Source organism: Carassius gibelio, chromosome A19 (genome assembly GCF_023724105.1).
Source record: "Carassius gibelio isolate Cgi1373 ecotype wild population from Czech Republic chromosome A19, carGib1.2-hapl.c, whole genome shotgun sequence".
Taxonomy (NCBI): Eukaryota; Metazoa; Chordata; class Actinopteri; order Cypriniformes; family Cyprinidae; genus Carassius; species Carassius gibelio.
The window spans coordinates 12,334,670-12,362,529 of NC_068389.1; the positions used below are offsets into that span (position 1 = coordinate 12,334,670).

A 27,860-nucleotide genomic window follows, 5' to 3' on the forward strand; every position below is an offset into this window, starting at 1 on the left:
ACATTTTGATTGACTTCATATTGATTTTAAGAATGATTTAAACAGCCAAACCTGTCTGTTACAGGACAGATCCTACACTCAGACATTCACATACCTTAACTGGACATACCATACTAAACAACATTAATGGTGAACTTAATGGTCCAACAGTTACAGAATGCATAACTGTTTCTCATGTCCTTGTACTGAATGATATTTCTGAAAGATGAGATAATAGAAATCCTCCTGTATCTTCCAGCAGTACTGACACTTGTGCGCTTTAATTAGATTTTAATTAAATTACCTTCCTTCACAATCATCTGGCCTTTGCCGTCATTACTTTGTGCCCAGCAGTAATAATGTAAGCGACGTGTGGAATTCCTGCTGGAATTAGTCTCATGCTCTGACACTGACTCAGGAGCAGGCTGCAGTCTCTTATCTCTCACTATAGACTGTCCAGGGTTCACGGTGATGGATGTCAGCTAAGAGATGGTGTAAGACCATAAAAATATGCATGGGTTTCTGTCTGATGTGAAACATATTTGGGAAAAGTTTTCTTTAGCAATAAATGTAAATCTTCAAGTCACATGATCCTTCAGAAATCATTCTAATATGATGATTTGCTGCTCCAAAAAAACATTTTATATTATTGAAAACCGTTGTGCTGCTTCATACATTTGTGGAACCACAATAGGCTACTTTTTGTTTCAGAATTCCTTGATGAATAGAAAAGTATTTTATATATATATTATTTATATAATATATATATTATTATTATTATTATTAATGTCTATAATAATACTTTTAGTTCTCTACTGGTAGTATAAATAATACTGACCCAAAACATTTGAACAGCAGTGTAACAAACACCCCTCTCATCAACTGTTTATTTTTGCCTTAATGCACAAGGCAAATAAGGCAGACTCAATAATATAACTGACATAAAAAGGAGGCATGTTTGTACTGAAAATAATAACTATAACTATTTAAATATAGTTCACTGCATTACATTAATGCCTAGTTAAAATGTATTGTGGGTGGTTAGTGATTAACACATTTTTTCATGCCTTACCCCAGATGGACGGTTCGAATGTGCCTCTGGATCCCGGCGGCTGTGCTCAAGACCTTCCCACAGTTCTTCCACAGACACTTGAACATCACCTTCATGGAGTTCTGTCAGGGACACAGGTGCACAGTGAGTACACTTATCCACATCAATCAGCAGACCACTTGTACCCAGCGTTCAGACGTTCACAAAGGACTGATACAGGAGGGATGCAAGAGGAGCGATCGGAGCCCAGAGCCTCAGCAGGACATGCACCTTTAGAAGTCTCTCGTGCTTTATTCTGAGGCTGGTAATTGGTCGGCATTGAGAGTGACACTATAGCACAGTCTTTCAAAGCTCATGTCATCTTTCACACAATGTATCTGCACTAATTACACAATAGTCATTTGAGAGCTGCAGCTCCCGTGTCAAAACTGCACTCTTGTTGAAAGCACAAGTGAGCGTAAGTGAAGATACTTCGATCTCTCAACATATGCTATTATGCCAGTGGCATGCAGTAGTTTGTTTACCACTGTCATGACGCTAATTTAATTTTCACTAGATAGCCATTGTGTTGATCTGGCAAACACGGCAGCTCCTTCCCGCTTAATCAGTTCGTCATGTCCCTGGATGACAACAGCACCGCAATTCCCAGTGCTATAAACCAGCTTCTAATTAATAACGGTTCAAACTGGCTGCCTGGTGTCCTCGTGTTGAAGTCAACTCTCTAGAAGGCAGCTGAAGGTCAAAGCAGAAAGCTTTGGTATTTGTCTTCTTTTAGGAAAGGCACTTTAGAGGATGCTGCCAGGAATGACACTGAGATATGACTGATTGATGGGTTGGGATGCAGCTAATTATTCCACAGCAATCCTACAAATTATTCTAAAAGGAACGGCACTTCTTTATTATCAACAGAGTTATTAGATATTTTTGTAAAAATAGAGTGTTGTGTAAATGACATAGTAAATAAATGATTGAGTAACATGATATACATTAAAAAAACATGGTAATACCAAGTTATATAGACATAATATCACCACTTATCAGCACACAAAAAGTACTAAGTACTAACATGGTACTACTTAATATTCACGATGGTAGTACCATGATTGTCTTGGAAGAACTTTGTGGAGTATCATCTTAACACCATGAAGTACACTCTAAAACAAATCATGAAGAGTACAATGATATTTCCATCACTGTACCATACTTCTGTCAAAGCAATTTTTGTACAGAATGTAAGTACTATGGTACATGAATATGGTAAATAGTCAGTATAAAATGAACTACCAGAGTTTTTAATGGTAATTCCATGGCTTTGTAGTCGATACCACAGAAGCATCAGGGTATTTGTGAAGTTATGTCAATATTATACCACCAAAGTACCATTTCACCATCTAATATTATGATAATTATGATTACACCATGGTACTGTCACAATATGTTTTGGAAGGACTGGAAATTGAATTACATATTCATATTTTCAGAAGAAAAACTCTGTTATGCAACTAAAATATTAGTAACAATATGCTGACAAACTGCTTAATTATTTCTGTATAATATGTCCATGAAATGCATATTGTGCATGTCAGTGAAAGTGAAAACAGGGCACAGACAAACACTGGCACTGCTGTTGTCCTGGAATCCTAAGCTGGAGAGACAATAACAGAGGTAAAGGAGGTCTATTCATTCCCACAAATGAGGGAAGACTGACAGAATCTGGGATGCACCTGACATGAGCCTGATGAACTGGAAGATAAAGTAGATTGTGTCTGTGAGCAGCCCTAGTGCACTGGTAACTTATCTTCGTAAGACAAGTAAATTGCTTCTCTACACAGCATCATCATGTCAGGTAACGGCACCTCCAAATGAGCCACATCCTAGAGAGGATAGCATGTTATTAAAAGTTAAGAAATATGTGCCCACAACTTCTCAAATAATCGTATAGAAGAGGCTAATATAATATATAATATAATACCACATTTAATTAACTTTTGCACATTTTCCTCTATATTCAGGAAATAGTCATGTCACTTTCAGGAATAAAATACAAATTACATGGGCTGTCAATCAATTAAAATAATCTAATCATGTTTGGGCTCTCAAACAGCATATTTCTTCTACTGCATTGAAATACACAAATAAAATGCACTGATAAAAGTTGTTTTTTGCAGTGGTTTGCAAATGCAGTTCTTTGATTAGGGTTGGAAACTTGCGGTTTCATATCTGGTAAATTAAATAGCGGTTGAAATTCAGATTCAGTATATAATTGATATATGAAATAAATTGGAATTAATCAAATCACTTGAATCACATACATTAACTTTAGCACCCTTAAAAAATACACACATACACAGCTTTCAAAAATGTCAGAACTCTACTTTAAAAACCAAATTTCCGATTGGCCTGATCTGAATCAGCCAATAATTTTAAAATTAATATATCAAAAAATGTGATTTTTCTAAAGAAGTAAAAAATGTACAGAATTCTAGGCTGTAGTTCGTACAAACAAAACACAATTTACTGTATACCACCAATAATATAAAACAAATCTATAATACTAGTTGCAAATATTCAAAAATAAATTGTATTACTGATGCATATGCAAATCAACCTCTAGAATTCAGCACTCACAAATGAGTCTTTGTCTCACAAACCATTTCAATTTCACTTCAAGGATCACAAACCCTGACAGAAACATGGGCGGCAGAGTGGCAGTGGATTTTTGTGCCCCTTGTTGTAAATCTAATATCCTCCCTTACCCATTATTCGTATAGTTATTATTCCTAAGTTATGCCTGATCAAATCTCCATAAGTGAAGGTGAGATGACAGCAGCTCACCTTGCGTTTGCGGGGGATGGGTTCGTCGAACAGCAGGCTGTTCCCATCATGCTCATCGATGTTGTCGTCTGGTGGGCCGTTGAGGCTGGGCATCCGAAAGGGTTTGAAGCTGTCAGCAGACAGGGGTGGGGACGGCGTGGACGGATTGGACTGGTCACTGGGTGCACTCCAACTCCAATATCCACTGCTGCTGTAGCTGGATGGAGTAAAGCCTCCATCCTTCCAAGAGCCGTTTAGACCCTCTGTAAGGAGAGAATGGGATAAAGTGAATGCATAAAAACACATTAAGTGCAGTAATTACCATCATCCAGACATATATACTTCTTTATAGTACACTAAACTTTCAATTAAGTGTAATGAGGAGTAAAAAAGACATAAACGTCATGTTAGTTTATGAAACCCTCAGTGTGCAGCGGTGCTGTAACACACTGTAATAACAGAAAGTTAAAATCCTAATCATATTACATAAAAGCCACAATTATATTTCTCCATTAAAGTCCTTCCAAAGTTATAACAGATCCTCATCAAGGTCTTAAAGGGGCTGCATGATGTGAAACATGATTGTCATCTCAGAATTGAGCACATTAGCAAATGACCAACCATGTTTTTATATCAACACCTATTCATTAACTTTGAGGGGCTGTTATTTCGCATATCATTCAGATCAGTATTGTTATTGTCAACTAAAACAAACTATTAAATAAAAATGGACATTTTCAACTTAGAAATGTTGCCTTTTGAACTAACAGAAAAAAACAAGTACTAAAATTACTAAAACGAATATGGAAATAAAAGTATTGTGAGATAAAATAATCCTTACTATATATCATATGCATTTACAGTTTTTTATAGCATGTCAGCACATGACAAAAACAAAATAGTACAATCAATGGTAAACAAAGTCATAAATACAGAAGTCTTAAAGGTATAGAATTGAAAACAGTGTTGGAGGTCAGAGAGAAATAGGACTCTTGGTGCGAGACCAAACATAAAAAGTACTTCGGGGAATAAAATGCTACAGAAGTACAGAATATCACCCATTTAAGTTATTAGTAGAAGATAGCTTTAAGACAAGACAGCAAAAGCCAGTCTCATGATAGCTGAACTAGTGCACAGCTGTCTCATGTGACAGTTTTTCATGCACATGTGACAGTGAAAACAGGAAATCGCTGAGTGAAGAGCAAGCTGTTTCTGCATTTCAAAGCTAACACTTTGAAAAAGACTTCAAGGCTGAGATCATGGCGTGTTTGTGATCTAAAGTTACTTACCACTAACTTTTACAGGAGGGCTCCGCACCAGAGGACTAGTGGACAGACTGGTCAACACCATGGCAGCTGTCACTTTGTCCATGTCCACCTCCTCCTCTGATTTCCTGTAAGAGAAAGACACGTTACTTAAAGTCACCATGAAATCAAAAAGGACAATTTTCATTCCTATAATCCATCCCATCCAACACCCGATGATCACATAAAACCCACAACAATTAGTAAATGTCAATGATCTAAACAATTCACTCAACAGAGAGAAATAACATTGTTGCAATTCAAACATCGGACTACTTTGCATGGGATTATTAAATCACGTGACATTTACAGGTCATGGGATTGTTTTAAGACAATATGGCTGCACATACAAAAATGTTCAATTGAATATTTAGGTAAGATATCGGCTAAGCTAACAAGCTTATCAGCTATCTATGTGCAGAGTTACTGTCAAGAAAACATTCACAATTTGTAGATTTGTTTATATACTATTATACATAATTAAAAAGACATTTCTAATCACTCACTAAACAGAATATCCATTAAAAGTTTTTTCTGCCAATTAAATCCAATGGCCAATGATGATCATTCATGCCACCAAGCCTCCCGAGATGAGATTATGTTAGCTCTCTCCAATTATTACAGACTTCCTTGATTCAGGCCACAAAAATTATTTTACAAAAGTTGCTTTGAGCTTTCATGCCAACTGCAGCGTTAATTGTTGTGGGATCGCCAAACCTGCACCGCACAGTGTTCCTATGATGGGCCGAACAGGAACATCTGTTGTGACAGATGACTCTCATCACTCACAGATGAAGTGTACATGTCTCTTTATGATAGCACGATGGCGTATGATGATATCTCAAAGCAGCCCGTTTCTGCTATGGGAATAGACCAGGTGATCTTGCGGCAGGTTTTTTTTTTCTTCTTTCAACAAAAGAAGGCCCAGTTTTTATATAGCAAAGGACATCTGTAAAATCTTAAATGGTTATTTAGTGCCTGTGATTGAAGGATGGACGATGAATGCATTGACATGTGGAAGCAGTACTAAATCTTCTCATCTGTCAGCTCATTCTCTCCTGGGAAAACCTGAGCCGCCCTGCCATGAAATCTCATGAGCGAGAAAAACAGAGAAAGTGAGAGACCTCTGGCTGACAGAGAAGCCCGGGACCTCCATTAGAGATAGGCCAAATTTATGTTTCTCATGTGGTGAGAATGATGTCATTATGGCTTTCGGATAAATCACGGTAGGCTGCCATCCTCTTCAGATGCCACTTTTCCCAAGACCCTACAATTATAGGTACTTCCTGGTCACCTTGGGAAAGCACGTTGGGCTTCATGGAGCTCTCCAGATAATGCCACACTGGTGCTCCTGGACGGCAGCTAATTAAGAGCTTTAATATCTCTCATCCAGCGGAATGTTGTAAAATTGATTTCAACGCATTAGAACCTTTGTAATTAACATGTGATATACTGCCACTCTTGAACAAAAAAGGATCTCTGAAGACCCAAATCATGAGTCATTAGTGTCCTTATCAAGCCACAGGAGTGAAGCTGGGGGTACTTTATGAATGGTAATTAAACGAGAATGTGAGTGATACGTACACCAGCAAAACTCAAATTTGACAAAAGACAAGACAAAAGACAAAAGTGTCGTCTTTAGGTGTTTACATAATTTCCCCATTATGACCCATTCTACATAAACGCTACATAAGGGTTGCTTTATATAGCATAGCGATTTCAAAAATAACATTTGCAAATGCATTGTGGCTTTGTATGGGACAGAATGATCAACTGATCAACCATCAGCCAAGTAGTATATTAAAGAGGCCACAAAGGGGTGCATAGGGGTCGGCCGAAAATGCATATTTTGGTTTATAAAAGACAAAATACTACCATAAAGTGTTAAAATATGTGTTTAATTATTTTTAATAATAGTTTAAATAGTTTTTATTACTGTTAAATTTGCTTTCTAAAGACCATAAGATTTAACAGACAGTAAGAGAAGGAAAAAAAAAATTCTCTATATTTTTTTTTATATATATATATATATTTTTTTCTCTTTAGTGCAGTGAATATAAAATAGCGGATTTATTATTTTTATTTTGTTTTGATTAATTTTGAGGCATGTCCTACGTGAACACCCTTAAGAAACATGTCTGATCAGTCTGTGGTGGTCATGACCATAAACCAGCCTAATTACAAAGGGCTTATGACTAGTTGAATATGAAAAGATGTAATTTTGCACATCTCTAATCATGGCCTCTTCCCATCATCACTGGAATGTCTCAAACCACGAAGCTGGAAAAACACATTATGGGAGTTACTTTTCTCAATTAGAGAAGAACAGACAAACAGATGCTCTGCTGTGGACTAAACCAGTGCTGCATCTCATTTGCTGTTGGCTCACTCTCCTCTCCCATCTCAGTTGACGTTTTTGGCTTTCTCAAGCAGGACAATATATTAATGCTCTTTCAGCTAATTTTTAACCAGGCAGGTATAAATTAATGACCATGTTACAGAAGTGAGCTTTAGTATGAATTATCCAGATCTAAGAGTCATTAATGCACAGTAATTCTTCCCATGGCCACCTTCATTTGCAGGAAGCCAAATATCAAATTTTTATTTTTTTTGGTCATGGGGGTAAATGGGTGAGATGGCCCCCAGCAAGGAGGGGGAAACAATTTACGGACATCTGTTGTGATTCAATGGACAGATGTGCCAACTTTTTGTGGCCGTCTGATCTCGCAAGACAAATGAGAGAGCTGGTGGCTTGAGAAAGGCTGTCCTACGTACCTTCAGACATCTGGACCTTTGTGTTTACTGAGACCATCCCAGGAGGCCTGCGCCCATATTGGCAGAAACTGGAAAAGATGTTTCCAGTTTTAAAATCACAGTGGTTTAGGGGAATATAATGTAATTGGATTACAGTCTTTTTATCAAACACAATATCAGTCTTTTTGCGTTTAATGTAGTCTCTTTCTGACCTTGCAACGGTGGCACAAAAACGTCACTTTAACTTCGAAAACTAATTGCACTCCATTCAGAATTCAGAGAGCATTTCAGTGTCAGTAAACACTGATAACTCTGAAATAACACTGGGGAAGTCACGGGAATTCCCCCGAAAAACCCCACCACACAGCTCCTCCCGTTACCCTCCTCTTCCCATTTGGTTTTGAGCAAGAGCAGGAGGGAGCAGAGAGAGATGCATTTAAAGTTGGCTTGAGCTGGGCCGTCCAACGTTTATTACAGTCACTAACGTATGATGCTCATTTCCTTCTGAATAAAGGGCAATAAATCAGACACCTTCAGCCTCCCGGCGTCAGCTCCTGCATTCTTATCACTGGCATCCATATAAAAATCTGCATTGAACACAGGACAAATATGCATGAGAGACATTGAGCCATTATAAATGTTAACCTGCTGTAAACATGTAGCATTGTGACTGCGACCTCTGACTGTCAGATACTAATCGGATGCGGTCACAGAATGAGCCCTCCATGTTTATCTATAGCCTCGTGCAGATCCAATCAGTGTCACATACCATTAAAAGATAAAATAGCGGCAGAATATATGGCTGCTTTCTTTCAATTTCCTGTGTAATATCATTATAGTGCAGGGCTGGGTGGTTTGACTGTATATGTCGATGGTACAAATGTGATGTGCTGTACAGTTTATACTTGCGGTGTGATTAAAAAAATAAAATAAAATGCACTCAACGGAAAACAGCAATCTGTAAACTGTGTTGCTGATGGCATCCAATGTAGACAGCTTCATTGACTATAATGGAGCGATTTAGGTTGTTTATGGTTAAGGAGCAATGATGCAACTTGATGCGTTAAAATAGAGCTGATGTGTGGTCACACAGTCACAGTGCATATAGCAGCCATTTTCCAAACATTTAAAACAGATTTGTCATGTATTACTGCCTTATTTTCACTTGTGTTATGTAATGTGACACTGTGTTATTAATAATCTTACTGTTTGGGCTGCGTCAATCAAGTGCTAAGGCCCTTTTCTTTTTAAAGGAAGTTAAAAATCACTAAATTACAGATAAAAAAAAAAAGTCATATACGAGTTAATGGGTCCAACAAAGAAATGTAATGTACAGGTGCATCTCAACAATTAGAATGTTGTGGAAAAGTTCATGTATTTCAGTAATTCGACTCAAATTGTGAAACCTGTGTATTAAATAAATTCACTTCACACGACTGAAGTAGTTTAAGTCTCTGGTTCTTTTAATTGTGATGATTTTGGCTCACTTTTAACAAAAACCCACCAATTCAATATCTTAACAAATTAGAATATGGTTGCATGCCAATCAGCTAATCAACTCAAAACACCTGCAAAGGTTTCCTGAGCCTTCAAAATGGTCTCTCAGTTTGGTTCACTAAGCTACACAATCATGGGGAAGACATTGATCTGATCTGACATTTGTCCAGGAGACAATCATTGACACCCTTTACAAGGAGGGTTAGCCACAAACATTCATTGCCAAAGAAGCTGGTTGTTCACAGAGTGCTGTATCCAAGCATGTTAACAGTAAGTTGAGTGGAAGGAAAAAGTGTGGAAGAAAAAGATGCACAACAAACCGAGAGAACCGCAGCCTTATGAGGATTGTCAAGCAAAATTGATTCAAGAATTTGAGTGAACTTCACAAGGAATGGATGGAGACTGGGGTCAAGGCATCAAGAGCCACTACACACAGACGTGTCAAGGAATTTGCTGAACCACAGACAACGTCAGAGGCGTCTTACCCGGGCTAAGGAGAAGAAGAACTGGACTGTTGCTCAGTGGTCAAAAGTCCTCTTTTCAGATGAGAGCAAGTTTTGCATTACATTTGGAAACCATGGTCCTAGAGTCTGGAGAAAAAATGAAGAAGCTCATAGCCCAAGTTGCTTGAAGTCCAGTGTTAAGTTTCCACAGTCTGTGATGATTTGGGGTGCCAAATGTCATCCGCTGGTGTTGGTCCATTGTGTTTTTTTGAAAACCAAAGTGACTGTACCCGTTTACCAATAATTTTGGAGCACTTCATGCTTCCTTCTGCTGATCAGCTTTTTTAAAGATGTTGATTTCATTTTCCAGCAGGATTTGGCACCTGACCACACTGCTAAAAGCACCAAAAGTTGGTTAAATGACCATGGTGTTGGTGTGCTTGACTGGCCAGCAAACTCGCCAGACCTGAACCCCCCAAAAATCTATAGGGTATTGTCAAGAGGAAAATGAGAAATAAGAGACCCAAGAAATGAGCGAAAGCTTTCGAAGCCCGCGGCTTATAACATAGCAAAAGAGGAACTCCCATTAAAAAAAAAATTCAAATCACAAATATTACTACTAATGGATAAAACAGGCTGAATGTATCCACTTTCATTTCCATATAACTATGAACCATGATGAAACTTCATCAGCATGCATTAATTAATTGATTAATTGATTAAACAAAAACAAAACAATTGCGACCAAATCATGTGCTCATACAACCAACTGAGAAAGTTAGTCCCAAAGAGCGACCAGTTCGAAGAATTAGTCTGGAGCCCTGTCGATGCCAAGCTTGTTTTGTATAGCCCCCTCTGCCTCGGCTCTCCTCATGCCCGCTTGCACAGGATGGGCTGAATGAGTGGGCTACACCTGGCTCAGAAGCCCGAGGGGGGTCAACACAAGGATGCTCGAAGCACTCCAGAAATCACAGTGGTTGGCATTGAACCAAAGCCAGCCTCCTCTTACCTCACACACATGGTCCAGCTCACTGTAGTATAGATAAACATTGTGCCTGGGAAGCCTGGCCCACAGCCAGAGGAGTCACACAATGATTTCCCTTAATACTGGACAGCCTTGTTTACTTGCTAATCTTCAAACAGACAAAATACAGCGCAGTGTTTCGGCTATATTGGCCACTCGTGTGCCATTTATAGCCTCCCCTGCACCCACCCTGCACTCTTGGGTCGTGTTTTTACAGTCCCCAGCAGTGTTCATGAGCATTTCTTGATGTGAGGAGGGTAAACATGCTCACAAAGAAGGAGATTTCCAAATTCCAGCTAAACATGCAGGGCTGTGTAAGAGCTGAGGTATTTACGTTGAACATCAACCTCGGATAGCGCTCTTTTCCACCAGCAGAACCAGATCATGTTTGTCAAGGAAAAGAGAAAAGAAGGCTTTGTCTGACTCTGTCACACAGTTCCACTGTAAAAGAGCCCACAAGAAGGAAAGAATAGGAGAACAATCTCTGTCATTCATGCTGTTGGGTAAAAAAATTAAATAAAATGCATGTATGCTTCATACAACAAGCTTCTTACAAGCATATCAAAGAAAAATGCCAGGCAGCAGTTGCAGGTGAACGTTTTTGTTCTGAACTGTATTTAACAGTGAATTTCACTGTGTTGGGATCCTGATCATTGACTGTGCCCAGCTGGTGGAATGACCTCCCAATCTCAATTCTTACAGCTTTGTCTTTACTCATTTTCAAGAAACATTTAAAGACTCCTCTTTTTCGCCAGCACTTAACCAACTACTACAAGCACTTTTCCTTCATTTATTTATAAAAAATAAAAAAAACTGGCTATGCGTTCTGTACTAGACTAACTGAGACTTATCATGGCACTTGTATACTGTTGTTGTTCTCTTGTTGACCTGACTGCTTCTATTGTTCTCATTTGTAAGTCGCCTTGGATAAATGCGTCTGCAAAATTATTAAATGTAAATGTTAAATGATCAACCTGTTGTTATTAACAACCAGCTCAATGTACATTATACCTTATTTAAATTCAATAGAGAAGTATGGACCACAATATCACAAGTACTTGTATTTATCATTTAACTTTTTCCTCTATGATAAGCTAAACAAAACAAAAGCTAAATTGTTACAAATCCTCCCTGGAAACTGCTTAGATGTCCCAGGTTGGGAATCAGTGATGTAAATTAACCTATATACCTTCAAGCCTAAAAAAATCATCCCACCTCAGGAGAAATTAACGTGAAATATGGTTGTGTGCGTCTATGAGATTTGGCATTGGTCCCCTACTTTAATAGTCTACATCCCACAGTATAGGTCAGACAAAGATATGATACACAAAAAGAACTGGCAAAAGACCCACCGTAGACTTTGCATCACCTACCCCAGCTGAGAGGCGCCATGAAGGAGTACCTGAACTGCATTCACAAAGCCAGCACTGGGATGTTTAAGAGCTGCATCGAGTGACCGGCGTAGCAACTGCTTTGATGGACTTGATGTTTTTGTCTTTTGACCTAATGAGCGATGGGAATACAGAGCTTGCTGCTGCAGCAAGCAATTCATTTAGCCGCCACTTTTGTCAGGAAAACAGCGAGGTGATAGTGAAAGGAGGCAGCATCAATGTGTGTGAGAGAGAGAGAGAGAGAGAGATGACTGCTGATCACACTTCATCTCTTTCTATTCCCTGAAAACTAAACTCACATCAATGCCTGTGTGTTCCTGCTGGCTACCTGCCAGATTCAGATGTTGTCTTCAAGTCACATTGCAATGATCATATTTATGAGATGGGAGGCTACAGTGTTGTATTAACCATCTGGTAAAGGAAAATTCTGTCATCATTTACTCAATTTCATGCCATGTTTTTGTCCCTTCTATGAATTTCAAAGGGGTTCAGTCTTGTTGTTTTGTAGTTACAGCATTCTATAAAATATCTGTCTTTATTATTCAATAAAGAAAAGTGGTAGAGGTTTGAATTGTACAATAAGTTAACTTTTTGAGATGAGGCAGTGTCAGTTCAGAGAATCATAATTTAGAGTAGGGGCGGTCCAAGGGTGGGCTAAGGAGACTTAAACCCTGAATATTTTTATTATTACCCTGTACACATCAGCTCTTGAGTTTTCAAGACATTCAACATTCTAGAGTTTTCATGCACATAAAAATAATTTCTATTAGACCACGGATTTGCTCACATCCGATTGAATCACATTGTCATTCACTCCTGACAAGAACTGCCCAATGAGGCTCATACATCTGACCGTAAACTGGCCAACCAGCAATCAGAAGCTTTAACAGCTGCTTCGGGTATCTGTGAATTATATTATAACTTGTCGCTATAATACTGATCTTGTCATTTGTCAATTTAGGTTATTTGTTACCTAGGACTGTCAGTGTAAAGCAAAAAATATAGATATTTAATCACAGAATTGTATGTAGTCTTCCTAGGACACACACATTTAGAGCGATTATATGAATGGATTTGGTTGGCATAGTCTGCTTTAGCAAGGCAGAGTTTTCTTTGTTTCATGACAACAATTCGATGAACAATAAATAAATATTTAGTGATTTAAATTGTAGAGACAATATTGTCTTTTTTGCTCTATTTTAGGGATGCATTGATACCATTTTTTCAGAACCGATCCAATACCAAAAATTCTGGGTATTGACTGATACATATACCGATCCGATAAAGACCTTCTATACCACTCTGTGTTGACCCGATCATCACTCTTTTATGTTAAACACAATCTACTAAATATATACAACTTCATTATAAAGAAAAATAACTAATGAAAAAATATATGATCATAATCTATGACAAAAATACTATTATAAACTAGGTTTATAGGTAATTCAGCAGCAAAATTTACTCTAGAATAATCACGAGTGCACAATAATATTACAAAATCAAAACAATCAGTGAAAAAAAAATGTTGTGGGGAACAAATAAAAGTGAATAAGTGTAGGACTAAATCTGGTAAAATATTTTTATTATTGTTGTAAAATACGTTTATGAAAAACAGTATATTTATATATAAATATGCACTATAAAATTCAAAGACATTTCTTTTAAATGTATAGCACAGTAATGAAGCAGCAACATACAGTAAGATAATCTATAGGACAGAACAAAAGCTATTAATGTTTCATTGTGCAAGACTATTATAATACGAAAGGCTCCAATAAAGAGCAGCACAAAGCGTTTTATGCACATCCCATGCACAGAATGACGCAGAATGAAGCAACAGTCTCAGCGCACAGTGCGCCACATAGAAAAGTTTAAAGCACAAATGGAAGAGATATTGATGCGTAGTGTATGTTATCTCTGATAGTGTCTTTTCTTTTAACAGTTTTACATTTCAGTTAGTGTGCGTGTGCAGAACAATTAAAAGAGATCTGGACCACAGGGTCTACAGAAACCCGGTAGAAAGTAACATGATGTAGCAATAGCACTACATATCAGCAAGATAAAGTCCTTTTATGCAAAACCTCTGATCTTCATCTTAGAGAGAGTATCATCGTCTTTCATTTTGTAACCAAAAATGACAGACAGGTGCAGCAGAAGTTTAACTTAAATATTCATCTGAACCCTACATTAAATTATGGAATGGCTTCAAATTACTTGGGATTTAATGCACTAAAACTTTATGGTGCTTTATAATGTAGTTGTGCCTTTCGTGGGGCTTAATTAATAACACAGAATAGTATACACACAGAATTGGATTGGACTCGTCTTAACGATACACGATCCAGCAGAAAATTGCAGTATCAGAGGCGATACTAATCCTGAGTTTCAGATTGGTGCATCCTTACTCTATTTTGCTGATGAAAATGGTTCCAAACAAAGCCATGTTGTCTCTGCAGCAACAAACTGCTGTTTCTTTATTGAATGAATTTGAGTTTTGAACAAATGCATGTTTAAACAAAATAAAAACACATTGTATCCCATGTATTCTGAAATACAGGGATGTCTCTGGGCTGAGCCCTGGATATCTATTACCCAGAACCACCCCTGATGGAAATTAATTGGTACTGATTAATTGAAAAGTCCTTTTAAATTGATAAATTGAAGTCAATTTTTTGTCTATAGCACCTTTCAAAATACATATAGTATAATTTCTAAATAGATTTAGAAACTGTGCCATAATTCACCAATTTATCAAGGCATAATAAAAAAATAATAAAAAGCCATAATAACTGTGAGGACCAAACTTTGCAAATTTTGTTGATTTTTCACCAAGGTAATCTAATCTAAATAGGATTTGTAAAAATTAATTTCTTGTAGTGTTGAAAATCAGTAAGAACATGTTGAATGCTACAAACCTTTCATGTTTTGAACTGCACAAGATTGTTTATGAAGAATGGTAACAGAATGGATGCCGGCTGCCTACAGTGGCTAATGATGTATCTTTTAAAGTCTATACGTCAAAGGCAGAGTGTCTCTATCCCATGCCCACCATCCCTCGCGCCGGCACGTGACCCCTGTCCATCCCCCCGCCAGCATCACCCACGTTCCCCAGGGAGCCATCACTGCGACAGAGTTGCTCCCAATTACACATTGTGGGGGGAATTGGAGTGCCTCACAAAACTCCCTACTTCACGAGATGGGGCTGATGGGTAAGAGTGTGTGCGTGGGGTGCTGTGGGGGTAGTCGTCTTCCCCTGAACATCATGTCCTAACTGCCTCAGGCCAGGACAAAGATCCTGTCACTTGGAAGTGTGTTATGGACAGTTATGGCGGTTTCCACAGGTTTAATCCATTGGTGGACTCCACACAAAGCCGCCTGAGGGGTATAATTAAAATGGCAGGTGCATGGTTAACAGTGAGAAGTTGACTGGTTAGAAGCTCAAAGGAACACCGCTTCCATTAATATGTGATCTGTTTACCACAAATTATGCATAGAGAGAGCAGAAACCATCAACCTACTGCTGCAGAGCCTGTAGAACAACAATACACAATATATTTGCTGGACAATAAAAAGGCATGCTTGAAGAATATTAGAAGATGTTTGCCAAGGTAGCATCAATATTACTATTGCTAATATTCTCAGTAAGATTAGAGATTTGAACAAACCCCTATCAATAAGTATCAAACAGGGAGAAAAAGTGCTATTAGTATTGTTATTTTTATTTTTAATAATTATGTTTAAGATTTTGAATTAGCTTTTAAGTTTATATTTTGAAATTAAATTTTAGTTTTAGTAGTTTTGTCATTTTATTAATTTTTGTGTAAAATATTTATTTAACTTTTTTCTTTTTATATTAACTTTTTTTGGCTAAATATATTTTATAATATTTTTGGGGAAAATATATTTTCCAAACACTCCATTGTGCATTTGTGTTTGAACTCTGGAGAGTTTCAAAGATTTCTATTTTCTGTTTTTGTTGCATTGAGCAATGTAGCTAAACACCAACATTTTCTGTTGATTCCTTGAACAGTGGCCAAGCAGAGCCATTTACGTTATAATCCACTCTCCACTCAAAATTGCACACTCAAGAGTCTCCCATTAAAACAAAAAACAAAGTGTAATGTGATGCAAACAAAACAATTTTTAGTAATAATAACCTTTGAAGCATTAGCAAACTCCTCATTTAAATTCTCAAAATATAAAAATCTGTTGGTCTGTATATTGCTAACATTTTCTTCATTTACACATGAGTCACATTGTGATTTAGCAAATAATTGAAACGGCTGCATCTTCAAAACGGTAAACAAGACTATAACAGCATGTAAACTCATTTTCCTTTGTTTTGTTCATGGCATGTTGATTCTGTGCACAGTCACTCTCTGGGTGCATAAGCTACGCACACTTGGTAAACAGCAGAAGATGCCATGATTAAGGTAGAGATGGCGCCAGGCTACTGTTTCTTATGTAAATGTGAAAGCAAGAGGAGGTGTAGCTCAATGCCCTGCACAGCAGTGGACGAGCCGCTCTCTTACAGCGCAGAACAACAGAAGACACAGAGTACAAGAGTACAAACAGAAAAGAGAAGGTGAGAGAGAAAGACAGCATTACAGCAAGATGGAGAGGGGTCTTGGCCACACCTGAGAGTGTGATGGAAGAATGCAAGGAGGAAGGGGACGGAGCTCTCATTGTTTCGGAGTGGCTGCAGGGGGGCCGTTGCTGTATTTATGGCCATCACGTAGCGCTCTAACCTCACCAAAATGACAGTGAGCTGCTGAAAGGGGGTTTAAGTTAACCAATGTAGTCTCCAGAGGGCTTTAACCTCGTTTTATCACCGGTGAAATGCATTATAGTGCTTTTTATGCCAGTGGGCCTTTTTAGTGTTAATATTTAGCGGAAATCTGGAAAATACAACAAGAAAGAGAAAATGAAAAGGAGAAAAACAAAAAGGTAATACTGAGGCCAATTCGTTTTTCTAGCATTTTTTTTTCTGCCAATTCAAATATTAAAGTGTGAAAATTGATAAACAAATAATCAGATAATTATTTTTTATTTAAAGTAATATCATATAATAAGAAGAATGTAAAAATGTAAACTGCTGAACTTTATTACAAAATAACAATAATGACATCATGAAAATGTGATGTAAATATAAACATATATTTAAACATACATATATCTATAATTTAATTAATATAATTATAATGAATATATATAATTTTATTTAATGTAAAAATGTAATTTAAATTAATTTATATATATATATATATATATATATATATATATATAAATTATATTTAGCTGTTTATTAAAACATTTATTATATATTACATATAAAACATAAATACAAATTAGATTATAATTAATAATAATAAAAAGACGTCTTTTAAAATGTGTTTTTTTAGAAAGGCATTGCACAGTATAATTACATATTTTTATTGTATATGTTGCTGATAGCTTAAAAAGCAACTATTATTAAATATGATGTTTAATCAATAATAACACAATAATTGTAAGTCTAATAATTGCACTTTTTTACATATTACAGATAAACAGCCCATTCAAAGACTAGCTGATTTAAATATGTTGTTTTGCAGATCCCTGTATAGGCAGACAGCTGTCAAGCAAATGAGCAACAGGGTTTGAGTAAAGAATGACTGAAACAAAGCAAGAGAGAGGGCGGGCGGGAAGGGGGAGTTGGCCGAGTCATTTGTGCAGTGTTTCCTGTCACTATGTGCTGTGTACTGCCAAACCCTAACCCCTCGCTTTCACAGTTCCTCGAGTTACATGAGAGACTTCAATACACACACAAGCCTCTGAGCACACAGAGGAGGAGCAGCCCCTACCGACTGCCGTCCTTCCAAACAGAGCAAAGTTCAGCACATGTAAGAGGTGCGCAACCGCTCCCACAGATGCTGCAGATCCGCTGCTGCTGCCCCTCACGTGACCGCCTCATTGTTTACTCCAGCACACAGCTCCAGCCACAGGCGTTCAGAGGAGACTGTGTGTCAAGTCTTTGTAGGGAAGAAAAACACAACATGGCCCTTGAAGGGGGGCTGAGGAGAGACTTTTCCCTCAAAAAAAAAACAGCTGTTCGCAAAATGTGGAGATCAGCAGAAACAGCAGCTTCATAATCATAATGTTTTACTCATACTGAAGTACTGTTTGCTAAGTGTTGTTTTAAAAGCATGGCAAGTACTTTGGCATCAAGTCCATACTAAAATAAAAAAAATGTGTCTGTCTGACAAGACTGCTGCTTTGAATGCTCACATCTGGACTTGTGCCAATACTCCGTGAAGATTGCTGATTATGTCTGAAGTAAATGTAAACAGACCTGGCAAAAAATAAAATAAATAAATAATAGAAAACCACTCACGCTCTTATTTCATTATTCCTACATTTTGTTGATTTTAATTTAATATTTGACATTGATATTTACTTTACTGTTGACAAGTCTGGGGCAAGTTAGATAAAAAAAAAAAAGAAAAATACTTTTATTCAGCAAGGATGCATTAAAATAGAAAAATTCATACTAAAGTCATTTATAATGTTATAATAGATTGATATTTCAAATAAATGCTTAAAATAATAAAAGTTCAAAATTAGTTATTTTTAACTTTTATATTCATATTTTGTTTCCACAAAAATATGAAGCAGCATCAACATTGATAATAATAATAATAATATTAATGTTTCTTGAACATCAAATCAGCATACTAGAATATTTCTGAAGGATCATGCGACACTGAAGACTGGAGTAATGATGCTGAAAATTCAGCTTTGATCACAGAAATTCATATATATCAAAATAGAAAACAGTCATTTTAAATTGTAATGATATTACTGTATTTACTGTATTTTTTTATTTTAAATGCAGCTTTGGTAAGCATAAAAGAGGTCATAACACAAAATCGAATATATGAATGTTGTTAAAATAAATGTTGTTGATCAACGTCTTCAAACAACACAAGCGCTGTCTTGCTCTCTCTCCCTCGCGCATATTAATCACTTGACACGATGGTGTCAATGTTAAAATCATTTAAAATGAGAACGTAAGTGTGCTCAACCTATTTTTGTTTGTAAGAAAAAAATTGATTAGATTTCATATCGCAATATATATCGCTGAAAAATAAAATAATCGCAATGTAATTTTTTCCCAATATCGTGCAGCCCTAGGTTAACTAGTGCAAATGGGAAGTTGCTGTGCCACTGTGCAACAGGCACGATATGAAGCTCCCGAGTTTGAATGAGAGCTAGCTATAACAAAGATACTCCATCCCTTGAGCAATAATAATAAAACCACAGTGCAAAGGCTCTGCAACATCTAATACTGTACATATGGTGTTTCTGCAGACATTCTTTCAACATCTGGAACATTTGCTCTCTAGTACACAGCATTGTTGAAAGATCAGCAAGAGACCAAGAATAGTGTGAGCTAACCTCAACTTGAGCAGCAGCCGAGCCCTTTAAAGTGGTTAGTTTTTTCCCACAACAGTGTCTGTGGTCAGTAAAGATCTTCCAAATGAAAATGTGTTATGTAAAAGGTGAGAATAAGACAGTATTACTGTATGCAGAAATAAATCAAAGTCTTTTTTATTCCATACATTGTTGTTTTGGTTTACACTCAGTAATATTAGCTTTCTAAGACCTAAACCTGAGGGAGAGGGATATAGATTTTGCAAACAACCTTTGTAATCACATTAATCATATTAGTTGTATGAGAAGTTGTATAGTTGTAAAAGTATAATATGAGTTCACTCCCTTTCCCCTTTTTTTTTTTTTTTACAAATATATATTGATATCGGACTATATGGGAATATTCTGGGTAGTTTTAAAATTCAACTCTTATAGACCAAAGTAAAGTTACAGTATGAAAAACAACAACTCTAGCAGTATTATTTTACTATTATTTATATACTGTTATATTATTCGTTAATATTATCTATTAAAATCATTTTGTTTTCTTAATCGCATTCATTTATACCTCTATTTAGCTAAATTTTTATATGCAAATACAAACACTGATATATTAGTTTAATTAAAAAATGTGGTATTTCAACAAACTTATTTTATTTTAGTAATTATAATAGTTCTAATTTTCATTTACGTTTTCATACAGTGTTTATATAAGTAAAATAAAATATAAACACTGCATGAAAACATAAATGAAAATTAGAACTATTATAATTACTAAAATAAAATAAAAAAATTTTTAGGTAAATTTAAGTGAACCCTAAGTTTTGTCATGGCCGGTCACGCATTGTTTGGTTAAACAGGAAGTACTGCCTCAAACTCATGCCATCAGTTGCTCTGTACAGCGAGATACTGAACCTTAGAAAAATAAGAAGATTTTGAAAACTTCACTGAGCCACATTGTTTATGCTCTTCCAGGAAGTCAGCCTAAGAATGGTTTAGTCCACACACATTCAACTTGACCTGTCCTTCTGCTGTTTAGTGACTTGTGCATTTCTATTACTCTTTCCCACCATCACCACCACATCTGTACCCTAGAGTCTCCCTGTTCTCATCTCTCTCAACTATGACACAAACTGGTGAGTGCCAACCAAACTAAATTGGAGAAAATTCTGACAGCCCCATGCAGAGAGCTTAATTAGTACATCTCCATTTTAATTAATAAAGTATTTCAGTTCATAAGAGATCAATAATTTATGTGACCAACTACAAACTGATAGGTATAATTAGAAATGCATATGTTATGCAGGTTTATTTTAATAGGACACACTTGAGTAACTTGACATCACGATTCCCCCCCGCCAGAGAATCTTGGCCCCAAACATCAACTCAAGCTAAATTAGTTCCTCTCAGTAACCATAAGAGGAGATGCATGAAGACTAGACTATAATTACCTTACGAAACAGAGCAATAGAGACTTCTATATCTAGTCTTTAACCTATAACCAAGCATTTTTTGTCAGATTAACTCCTATGGCTTTAATCATTTAATTGTGATGAAGCATTGTGATTTTAATTAATACAAACCTGTCAATATTTTCTTAATACACTTTAAATATAACCTACTGATTTAATTCCTTTCAATTTTCAAATAGCTAAACTAATTCATAATTCTAGTAGTTTAATATTTATATTTTTATTCAGTAAGACTTATTTTTTTAAATGAACATACATATACATATATATATATACATATACATATATATACACATATATATACACACACACACACATACATACACATATATATATATATATATATATATATATATATATATATATATATATATATATATATATATATATATATATATATATATATATATATATATATACACACACACACATACATACATACATACATACATACATATATATATATATATATATATATATATACACACACACACACACATACATACATACATACATACATACATACATACATACATACATACATACATACATACATACATACATACATACATACATACATACATACATACATACATACATATATACATATATATATATATATATATAATAAAAAAATCATAATCATTATGAAAAGCTTTTTAATTTAAATCTTCAGTAATCCTTCACGATAAGGTTTCATTTGTTAACAGTCAACACTAGGAAAATGCTGACAATGAAAAAGCATAAATTAATCTTAGATAATGTTAACATTTACTAATACAACACTGAAATCAAAAGTTGTATTTCTTTATATTATTTAATGGACCTGGGCTAACATGAACTAACAATTTTTTTCAATTATTATTTTATTTATTACTAAAAAAAAATCGATTGCTCATTTTAAGGTAATGCAACTAACATAAACTAATGGGACCTTACTGTAAATTGTTTCTGAATGTTTGGCATCTCTTAAAATCTCACAAACCCACTGTAATGTCATTGTGAATTCCTGTTTATGAAATTCCAATAAAAAGATATATATAGATATATATATATATATATATATATATATATATATATATATATATATATATATATATATATATATATATATATATATATATATATATATATATATATATATATATATGGGTCGTTTAAAATCAAATCTTAGAGACCAAATTAAAGTCAAATTTAAAAAAGATCTACAGCAGTGTTATTTTAGTCATATTCATATAATGATATATTATTTAGAATTTAATATTATAATTAATTTTTTTTAGAAGTCAAAACATGTCAAAGTTATTATAATTATTGCCTCTATAGAACATAAATTCAAACATGCAATCAATTCATCCTTTCATGCTCATCTGGGTTGCAGCCTCTTAAAATAATGAGACAACCAATTTCAAATCTTCCAACAATGATTCAAACTCAATCTTAGTATTTTTTCATCATACTGCTGAGAATGCCACTGGCACTCTTAACACACCTGCAAAAATGGTGGCATGCAATGAGAAGCTATGCTGTGATTACATCTGAAGTAGTTCCAGCACCGCTGGATGATTTACACTGTGATTTACAGTAACGTGACTGTCAGAGAACTCCCATGATGACTGTATAGAAGTGTTAAACTCATAAAACAAGGTGATACTTCATTCTTTACAACATTAATAAATGTAAATAGACTCATGTTGACAGCTTTAAAATTGACAGGCTGGCAACACATCAGGGATTGTCATAATTGAATGCATTGTATTACACTTGTACACAAATTATCATAACTATAAATGGCTGACGGAATCACGCTTTGATCTTTTAAACAAATGACTCTCTTCAGACAGGCATCTTTAGGGAGGCTGGGAAGCCATTTCTGATCTGGTATATTTGGTGTCGAGCTTCAACACAAACAGCTTGTATTATTGCTTTGAAAGACAATCCATTCTTAGCCACTCCTCCTCGCTGATATTCAGTGATTTTTTTATTCAAAGCACTAATCTGCATTAAACCATCACAGGTGGTCCAATTTTCCAAAACCATGACATGCAAGTGTCCAGTGATTTAAAGTTTCTTATGGAAAAGGATATTATTGCTTAGCTGAAAGAGAAACTATTCATGGATGGCCTTTTTGAACACCATTTCCAGATGACTGATTTTATAGTTAGTGCTTAAATGCTTTTGAATTTATATAGCAATTTAATTAGACCTAATTATTTCAGTTTTAAACTGAAAGACAAAATAATAATGTAGTTTTATTGACTTGAGCGACAAAAACCTGTGTTAGACACTGACCACCTGCTACGGACACACAATGTTAGTAAATTCCTTTAGTAAATTGCTTTAGCAGTATTGTATCGTTTTAATCAAAGGCTCAAATTAAGCAAGGATATGCAATTTGGTGCAGATGCTTATATTTATATGCCCAAAAAGAAAGATGAAGTTTTGACAGTTTGCATAACAGAATACTTTTATGAAATGCATATGTATCATCACTCTTTTGTGTGTTAAACAGAATCTACTAAATACAGACAACTTCATTATAAAGAAAAACAAATGAAAAAATACATAAATCATGATCTATGACAAAAAGGACTATTATAAACTAGGTTATTCAGCAGCAAAAGTTTCATGAGACGCTGAATGCGTGTTCTGTGTGAATGGCTTAGTTTCATCCTAACCAATATCATCAAAGGGAAGAGTTATTGATGCGTAGTGTATGATATCTGTGATACAGTCTTTTCTTTTAACAGTTTTACATTTCAGTTAGTGTGCGTGTGCAGAACAATTAAAAGAGATCTGGACTCCAGTGTTGTGATCTAACAGAGACCTGATAGAAAGTAACATGATGTAGCAATAGCACTATTCAATCATTTTGCTCCACAAAAACATGCAGGCTTAGCCTAATCTCTGTGAGGTTTTTCAAATCATAACTAAATATTCATTGAGGCTTAAATGCATAATGTGGACCGAGTAGGCCTATGTACGCTAATGTTGGCATTATTCTTTTATTAAATACCAGCTATAGTGCGAAGCAAATCCGGCAGGGCCTTTATCTTATCCGCACATTTGAATAATGCCGGACTGTAAATGGGTTCGGGCTTTTAAAAAGCTTGTATTTGTCGGGCTCGGGCCGAAACCTCTCGGGCTCGGGTCCTGTCGGGCTTAACTTTTATGGTCCGATTACAGCTCTAACTTGCAGTGCAGATTTATCCATCTTCATGTTATGTCAGTCTATTTTTATTATATGCTTCTAGGAACAGCGAGTTTATACCCTTCATTCATTGACTACTAAAACAACCACATCCCATTTTAACACTACACACAAAATACATGGCACACATTCAGGAATGTATTTTGTAGCTTGCTGCATGTCAGACATGAATGGAACTACTATATTTCAAAACTGTTTCAATCATTGTGAAGTTCATGGAAGTCTAAAAAAAGAAAACACCACGCTATGTCCAGTCTGATAAGACACCCAGGACCAACACCAGGCGCGAAAGAATCCAGCACTGCAGAACTCCAGCTTTTGCAAAGAGTAGCGCTTTTCAGATGGTAATCACATGCTCTCTAAAGTTGCAGCCCAACCACCATCCGCTTTGAGGGAACTTGTTTTCATTGGCAGCCAGTAAAGCTGCTCTAATGAGAAAGCATACTGTTTGACCAGATCAGCCCCCTCCCTGGTTTATCCACAGACCACTTTGCCAGGGTTAGAGGAAGGAAAAAGCTTGTTGTTAAAAAAAAGCAATAACAAAGGTCAAACCCATATTTCAAGCATATGGCTATATGAGAGGTTATAGTAAACCTAGTAATTTTGTTGCATTCATTTTCGTAGCTTTACCACAGTAATGCAAAGGCTTATTTTGATGGACACTGGGGACTGAGCTTTCAAAGCAATATGTTCATTTGGAGAATCCTCCAACGTGGTTTTCTGACCACTGTCTCTGCTAGTCTCCCACAGGTAAACACAAGATATATTTCAGGACCCATAAACAATGACTCAGGATCACAAATCTTTTACTTAAAGGCAAACATGCAAACGTTATAACACACTTAATTCTGTTTACTGTGCAGAGACAAATATAAGTAAGGCAAAATTAAGTCACTAACCCACTGATCTTCCTCTCAAATGGAGAACAAGATTCAACACCAAGCTATATTTACATGAACACTAGGGCTGCATGATTATGACAGGAAGTTGTTGATTTCTCATGACACTGGCCGTGTTCAGTGTTTGACGCTCTGCTCGGTATTCCGCTCTTTGAAGGTGCGTTCCACTTGTGTATAGCGCTACTGTGCCGTAACATGTTGTAAGCTAGTTCAGCTGTACTGGCCAACGCTGGTAAAAATGATGCCTATGATCTGATAGTAATAGCTTTGTAGGAATATATATTATTTGGATAATTAGTCCAAGAAAAACAACAACAACAACAACAACAACAACTTGTATCTGATTCTGTTACATAGAAGTGAATAAAAATAATATATTGATATTTAATATCATGGTAACACTTTATAGTAATGTTCCATTAATTAATGTATTAACTAGCATGAACAAACAATGAACAATATATTACAGTATTTATTAATCTTACTTAATGTTAGTTAATGAGAATACAGTTGATAATTTTTAGTTCATGTTAATTCAGAGTGCATTAACCCCATAACCAATGATTTGCAGGCATCTTGTGACCAAACATTGTTGACGTCATTGGCACCATATTTTAAAGTGGAGATAGTGGTGGGGAACATTTTAAATGAATGAAAAAAAAATAATAATTATATAATACATAATATATATTTTTTTAAGTTAATACGAAAAGTTTCATTTAGAAGTATTTTTTCCCAAAAATGTTCATTTTGGTGCATGAGTAATGGAAAAGAGCGGGAAGGACATTCTATACACCGAAGATAGAAAATAATTCAATTTTGGATCATCAATTTAAGGGTGAGTAAATAATGTCCAAACTTTCTTTTTTTGGCTGAGCTATTATTTTAAAGTGACAATTCTGAACACAAACACAATCATTAATTTCCTGCTCACTATCAGTCTGGTGGATCCATCTGTCAAGGCCTGCAACATTAAAGGTCAGACTGTTCCTGTTATTTCCTGCTAAAATAATAAATCTGCTGTAGATTGGTATTGTACACTAACAGAAAGAGAAACCAAATGGTTTCCACATTCCAGCATTTTTAATAAACCTCTCTTTCAGCAAAGCTGCCGGGGGAAAAAAGAGGTCAATAATCACGTTGGGTCAACTAATATACTAGACACAGAATGCTTGTGGTAAAACTCCGTAAACAAAAATGATGAACTAAGCTATTCAGTATCCAATAATGAACACTAAAACAGCTGACACGAGATAACACGGAAACGTGTGATCCTCCCTGAACTGCAGGTCACCAAACAAACCCCAGCACACTCTCCATTGTACACTGATTGAACACAAACCAAATGGCTACTTACAAGCTCCAGCCCTGTGATATTAAAGTGTTACTGCATCTAGGACACTGTTGTTTGCCATCACAACTTCAAGAGCATGCGGCCTGGTCTCAAATCACAATCAAGTACCTGGATCTCCTTCTTCCTTACAACAATTTAGTTTTAAATGTTCCATTTTCTTGCTTGTGTCACCTTTTCCCATTTAGGTAGACCAGTGACTCTTTCAGAGCAATCAATCACAATCTCAGAGTAATGACGCTCATACTGCGCTCCTGAATTTAAAGAAGTTGAACCTATATCTGACCTTTTCTTTTGTCAAAGTGTCCAGTGTTCATCTACTTGCTTGGTGCTCGTGAGTTTTATACAATGCACTCTTGCCTCATGGTATCAAATGGTCTTCTATGGCACTTTATAAAAATAATTTGTTGCAAAGGCTCTGTATATTGATTTTGACATGTTGGAAACAGTTTACACAATAACACTGAAGCTAATCCTCATGTTACTTTGACACATGGGATTGATTAACTATCTTGGAGCTGAGAAATGCGAAAGAAACCTAAGCACATTTATCCAGACCTTTGTTTGTCTAAACTGACCAGCCCTGCCAAGAGAAAGGCTCCCTAATTATTTTGAGATATTTCAACTTGCGGCTGCTTCTTGTCCAAAGTCGTGACTAATAGTCCTCAGAACTTAACATACACGTTTCTGAGGTTTGAGTTCTCCAAAAGAAACACAGAAAAGAAAATACATGAGCAAACATGGATAACATTCTGGAGCAAACGCACTGTGAGATTAAATCAACTCAAGCACACAAATCTTAAAAATGTGTTCGATTTTAGCCAAGATATGATCATGATGAATTGCTCTGCCTAGAGGTTCATTATACCATTCCTAAGTTTGGAGTTGGTAAGATTTTTTTGTCTTCAGTGTGACATGATCCACGAATATGATGGTTTGGTGCTCAATAAACATTTCTTTTTATTACAACTATATATAACGGTTTTATTATTATTTCGTTTTAATATTAATAATGGTTTCAGAAAACTATTTCTACACAACTAACAGTGCAAATTCTCAAGATGGAGATGTTCCTAGACAAAGTACATAATTTGTTGTACATGGAGGATTAATTGCCATTTTTTATAAGCGTTAAAACTTATGAGCTTCATAAATGCAGCACCACTGAGGTGATTAATATAACAGGGATATAGAATAGTCAACCTATAGCAAATCAAACATGCAAGGCCAATTAACGCAGGCAGAAATCATTAA

At 35.8% G+C, this 27,860-nt stretch overlaps 1 protein-coding gene across 5 annotated transcripts in view; it reads right to left on the bottom strand.

Annotated features, from left to right (window-relative positions):
- The window catches only part of LOC127935157 (zinc finger protein 704), a 52,240-nt gene that overhangs the window by 12,507 nt on the left and 11,873 nt on the right, over window positions 1-27,860 (bottom strand). For all 5 annotated transcript variants that reach the window (XM_052532781.1, XM_052532780.1, XM_052532779.1 and 2 more), the window contains exons 3-5: window positions 5,134-5,237; window positions 3,866-4,107; window positions 1,052-1,152 (exon numbers count right to left, since the gene is read on the bottom strand). In XM_052532781.1, the coding sequence (XP_052388741.1) occupies window positions 1,052-1,152; window positions 3,866-4,107; window positions 5,134-5,237 (447 nt within the window). The remainder of the gene's footprint in view (window positions 1-1,051; window positions 1,153-3,865; window positions 4,108-5,133; window positions 5,238-27,860) is intronic.